General features: G+C 56.8%; 1 protein-coding gene across 1 annotated transcript; it reads left to right on the top strand.

The window, feature by feature from the left end:
* Window positions 1-1,175: 1,175 nt before the first annotated feature.
* Window positions 1,176-4,455, top strand: RBM15B (RNA binding motif protein 15B). The gene is given in 4 exon segments (XM_020998967.2): window positions 1,176-1,734; window positions 1,737-2,329; window positions 2,331-2,513; window positions 2,515-4,455. Coding segments are annotated over 4 exon segments (2,937 nt in total). The 5' UTR covers window positions 1,176-1,238; the 3' UTR covers window positions 4,180-4,455.
* Window positions 4,456-5,778: the final 1,323 nt, after the last annotated feature.

The raw sequence follows: 5,778 nt of genomic DNA, 5'->3' as shown, positions 1-5,778 counted from the left end.
AGAGAGAGTAGGAAGTAAAAGTCCCCTTCCCTAAACACATTGCTCTCAAAGGTAAAAGCTAAAATTTCCAGTCCCTTCAGTATGAATTGGTTATTCCTATCCTACAGTTCAGATGTGAGAACTTCCCAAGTGGTCCCTCGACTAAGGGAGAGGGGGACCTTGGGAATCCACTTCTCACTCCACGCAGTATGACCAGTCCCTCCCTCCCCTCTGGCAGTCCCTAATAAATAAGTGACCGGAGTGACCAGCGTCTGAGGTTCAGCATGGGACAGCTCCTTGAATCTCTGGACACTGGCTCTCCTCAGGGCTTTATCTTAGCAGGCGGTGTAAGGCTCCCCGGATTAGGGATCTAGTCCCTATTTGGTTATTTCCTACCTGTGCGACCTTGAGAATAAAGTACCTTCCTTCTCCAAAGGCTGCTTTCCCTTCCTGTTCAATGCCATGATCCCTTCCACTTGGTAAGTCTGTGGTCCTAGGTAAGAGAAGGGTCTGAGGAGAGGTGGGGAATTCCAGCCCCTCCAGGAAATGAAGAAGAGGGGGATTACAGGGTCGACCCTCAAGTATCACAGTGTAAGATGGAAGCAGCTAATAGGTAAAGTACTGGGCCTGGAGTCAGGAAGACCTAAGTTCAAATCCGACTTCAGACACTGTGTAACCCCGGGCAAGTCACTTAACCCAGTTTGCCTCAATTTCCTGATCTGTAAAATGAGCCGGAGAAGGAAGTGGCAGACCACTCCTGTATCTTTGCCAAGAATGGGTCACTAAGAGTCGGACACGACTGAACAAGTACATGTCCAATGTTGTTCTGAGGATCAAATTGGTAAAGCACTCTGCAAACCTTCAAACTCTGTATAAATGTAGGTAGCTATTAGCTGGCCAGGCGAAGTGCCAGAGCAGCGCATCTTCTGCGGAGAGCGCCTCCCTCCAGGGCTCACCCGCTGCCAAGGTGACTGACAACGCCGAAGCCAGAGCAGGCTGCGTGTTTCACCCGCTGGCCGACAGGCGGCGCTAAAGCCCACGATCCAATCGGAGAGCGAATGGAGTCAGAGCCCGGGAAGGCTGAGGGGGAAGTGACGGAAAGGCGGAGGGCTCTCCCATCGGACGTGCGCCCGGCAGCCGAGCCGCGCGCCTTGATGACGCAGCCGCGCGCTGTCCCTGTCCCTGTCCCCTCCCCTTCCTCCCTGCGCTTTTCCTCCCCCGCCTTTTCGCGGCCGCCGCGCTCAGTCCTTTTGTCCAAGATGGCGGCCCCGGGGGGCGCTGCCTCCTCCTCCTGCTCCTGCTCCGGCCCCGGCCCCGCCGCCGCCGCCCCCGCGCCGCTGCCCGGTCGCGCTGTGAGGGAGGGGGCCCGGCCAGGCCCGGCCGGCCTCGGCGCCATGAAGCGGCAGAGCGAGCGCGACTCGAGCCCTGGGGCCCGCGGGGCGTCGTCGTCGTCATCGTCGGCGAAGCGGCCCCGGGAGCGGGAACGGGATCGGGATCGGGAGCGCGGCGAGCGGGAGCGGGAGCGGGGCGAGCGCGGGGAGCGGGAGCGCGGCGAGCGGGAGCGCGGGGAGCCCGACTCGAGCGGCGGCGGCGGCGGCGGGAGCCGGCGGGCCGCGCACAAGAGCTCCGGCTCCGGCTCCGGCTGCGGCTCCGGCCCCGCCAAGCACCAGGCCCCGGCCCGCGCCCGCGACAAGCCCCGCGGCGGCAGCGGCAGCCATCGCGACGGCCGAGGCTCCGGGGACTCCAACCACCGCGCGGGGGGGGCGGCGGCGGCGGCGGCCGTTCGGGCGGCGGCGGCCGCGCCAAAGCAGGCGGCGGCGAGTCCGGCTCGGCGGCCGCCTCGTCCCCCGGGGCGTCCCCGCTCCTGCTGCTGCCGCCGCTCCCCGAGCCGCCCGCACCCGCGCCGGCCCCGCCGCCGCCGCCCGCGCCCGCCCCGCCGCCGCCGCCGCCTGAGTACAAGACGCTGCTCATCAGCAGCCTGAGCCCCGCGCTGCCGGCCGAGCACCTGGAGGACCGCCTTTTCCACCAGTTCAAGCGCTTCGGCGAGATCAGCCTGCGCCTGTCGCACACCCCCGAGCTGGGCAGGGTGGCCTACGTGAACTTCCGACACCCGCAGGACGCCCGCGATGCCCGGCACCACGCCCGCGCCCGCCAGCTCCTGCTCTACGACCGCCCGCTCAAGGTGGAGCCGGTGTACCTGCGGGGCAGCAGCAGCAGCAGCCGCCGAAGCAGCAGCAGCAGCGCCGGGGCCGCCGCCACCACGCCGCCGCCCGGGCCCCCTACCCCCGCCGACCCCCTGGGCTACCTGCCCCTGCACGGCGGCTATCAGTACAAGCAGCGTTCCCTGTCCCCCCGTGGGCGCGCCCCCACTCCGGGAGCCCAGGGCCAGGCACGCGGCCGCAGCTGCTGCCTTTGCTCTGGACGCTGCTGCGGCAGCCGCGGCTGTGGGCCTCTCCCGGGACCGGGCCCTGGACTACTACGGGCTGTATGACGATCGAGGCCGACCCTATGGCTACCCGGCTGTGTGTGAGGAGGGACCTGATGCCCGAGGACGACCAGCGGGCCACCCGCAACCTGTTTATTGGCAACCTGGATCACAGCGTGTCCGAGGTGGAGCTGAGGAGGGCCTTCGAGAAATATGGTATCATTGAGGAGGTGGTGATCAAAAGGCCCGCCAGGGGCCAGGGGGGAGCTTATGCCTTCCTCAAGTTCCAGAACCTGGACATGGCTCACCGGGCCAAGGTGGCCATGTCAGGGAGGGTGGTGGGGCGCAACCCTATTAAGATTGGCTACGGCAAAGCCAACCCCACCACTCGCCTGTGGGTGGGAGGCCTGGGGCCCAATACCTCTTTGGCTGCCTTGGCCCGGGAGTTTGACCGCTTTGGAAGCATTCGAACTATTGACCACGTGAAAGGAGACAGCTTTGCCTACATCCAGTATGAAAGCTTGGATGCAGCCCAGGCTGCCTGTGTCCAAATGAGGGGCTTTCCTTTGGGGGGGCCAGAGAGGAGGCTCAGGGTGGATTTTGCCAAAGCTGAGGAGACCAGATATCCCCAACAGTGCCAGGCTACCCCACTTCCGGTGCACTATGAGTTACTCCCCGAGGGGTACACCAGGCACCGAAATTTGGAGGCTGACTTGAGGGTCCGAGATAGAACTCCCCCCCATCTTCTCTATTCAGACCGGGATAGAAGCTTTGTGGAGAGTGACTGGGCCAGTCCCTCCAAAAGCACAGACAGAAGAAACAGCTTGGAAAGCTACAGCCGTTCTGTGCGCAGCCGCAGTGGGGAAAGATGGGGCAGTGATGGGGACCGAGGCCTGTCTAAGCCCTGGGAAGAAAGGCGAAAGAGGAGGAGCTTATCCAGTGATCACGGGCGGACTACCCACTCACCTTATGAGGAGAGGAGCAGAACCAAAGTCAGTGGGCTGCCCTCAGATCGAAGCCCAGAGAGGCTCCGAAGAGAGAACCATAACAGTGAGTCTGGAGCAGAGAAGGAGCCGAGCAATTCCCTGCCCAACAACCGGCATGGGGCAGAAGAGAGAGGTCCAGACTCTCACCAGGTGAAAAAGAGAGACAGCGAACGCAATCATAGAACCAGCGAGGTAGAGTCGAAACCCATTGAAGAGCCAAAACCTGAGACCAAAAAGCTGAAGAGTCTGTCTGAGTATGCTCAGACCCTACAGCTGGGCTGGAATGGGCTTCTGGTGTTGAAAAACAGTTGCTTCCCCACTTGTATGCACATTCTAGAGGGGGACCTGGGAGTGATCAGTGGCCTTCTCAAAGACCATGCTTCAGGGAGCAAGCTGACACAGCTCAAGATTGCCCAAAGACTTAGACTTGACCAGCCCAAACTGGATGAGGTCACTCGGAGAATCAAGCAGGGAAGCCCCAATGGTTATGTGGTGCTTCTGGCCACTCAAGCTACTCAAGGAGGGCCTGGAGCAGAAGGGACCCACACTGTGGAGCCAGGTTTGCAGCGGAGGCTTCTCAGGAATCTGGTCTCATACTTGAAACAGAAGCAGGCTGCTGGGGTGATCAGCTTGCCAGTGGGAGGGACCAAGGGCAGAGACAACACAGGCATGCTCTATGCCTTCCCTCCTTGTGAATTCTCCCAGCAGTACCTCCAGTCTGCTCTAAGGACATTGGGGAAGTTAGAAGAAGAGCATATGGTGATAGTTATAGTAAGAGACACTGCCTAGCCAAAACCTGGCTTTTCCCAATCTTGTGTTTTCTTTTGTGTCATGAAAACAGTTATTTTTAAAGCCAATTCTGCTTTTGGGTTGGCTTTTCTGCCCAGTTATTATGGTTGGTTTGGTGAAGGCCAAAGCCCCTTCCACCAAAACTCAATTTTTTTTTAATGCCCATTTATTGATTTCTAATGTATGAAACACTTTCCAGTGTGTTCTGTATTTTATTTTTTAACTAACTGTATGGAAAGTTGTCAGTAAAGCCTTTGTCCAAGGATCAATTTTTAACCCTGTGCAGTGTACTGGTTTAATGAAGTCCCCTTTGAAATAATGGAGCATGTGGTACTTCCCTGCCCTCTGGGGTTTTCCCCCTACTTGCATAGATATACCTTTCTCTCTCTCACACACACACACACACCACACACACACACACACACACACAAAATTTCTAGGTATCTATCATGACTAGCTTAGAGCATGCAGAATCCAGCACTGAAACTTATTTGTCTACAGGAAAACCTGTATACTCTGGGCCTTTCTCCCTGGAACATTTACAACGACCTGGGTGTGTCTTAACCACTTAAACAAAAAGCTGCTGCTCCTTCCCCTATCTAGTCTGCTTTAAGAAAATACAGCTGTCATTCTGATGTACTTCAGGTATTGTATAATAAGCTGCCTCATTTCAAGACCTCGAAGAAAGCAGGTGATGCTTTTTTGCCCAGTGTATTGGTGAACCTGGCAGAAATGTTAGCAACCCTGAAAAACTGGTGGTGACACACTCATTGTCCTGTAATCTGTGCCGGGGGGAAGTAGGGAGAGAGTTCTTCAGGTGACATTGCCATGTTCAGGCTACCTTTCAAACTAGAACAACATGAGGACACATCAGCTTCCTTGGTTCCTTTTGCTTTGGGGGCAGACTGAGCTGTGGAATCATAATGTAGCTATTTGGTTTATGTAAAGGGGTGTGAACTTCGGGGATTAGCAAACCTTCCCATGGAATGCTTGAGCTACAGGTTCAGGGAAGAGCAAAAAACTTTTAAAATCTGTGTATTCATTTGCCTGTCTGGCCAAAGACTCACCAGGCTTACAATGAGCTTCTAAAACGTAAGTGGAGCGTAAGTTTCTGAGCTACAGAGGTGCAGGTTTTCCCAGGGGTAAAGAGTACAGGGGGATGGCAGGTATCTAAGTTCTAGCTCAAACCTCTAGCAATTCAGGAGCCATTGGGAAGCAGGCATTCAGTAAACTTTCCCTTGTGTAGGACTGAACCATAACTAAAACTAACCAAGTCAGCTGTCAGCACTAATAGACCTGCAGGGTACGGAGCTATGTACCAACCACCAGGACACAGACGCCTGCCTTCTGGCAGCTTTTAATTGAGACCTGAGGCAGCAGGAACTGAGCAATCAGTGATTGGAAGGGGGAGGGGGATATCTGAATCTTTTTAGTCAGTAAGCCTGTGATTAAATACTCTCTTGAAAGCACCTCATGGCCTCCCTCTCAATTCTTCACAAGAAGGTTCAGCATAGCACCTGCTTCACACTGGAAAATGGGCTTGTCCTCAGTTAAGTTCAACATTTACTAGGCATGTAATATATATATGAGACACATTTT

The sequence above is a fragment of the Phascolarctos cinereus genome, unplaced genomic scaffold (assembly GCF_003287225.1).
Source record: "Phascolarctos cinereus isolate Bilbo 61053 unplaced genomic scaffold, phaCin_HiC Scaffold_4;HRSCAF=312, whole genome shotgun sequence".
In the NCBI taxonomy this organism is placed as follows: domain Eukaryota; kingdom Metazoa; phylum Chordata; class Mammalia; order Diprotodontia; family Phascolarctidae; genus Phascolarctos; species Phascolarctos cinereus.
The sequence above is the reverse complement of the archived record's forward strand: the minus strand, read 5'-3'. Positions and strand labels throughout refer to the sequence as shown.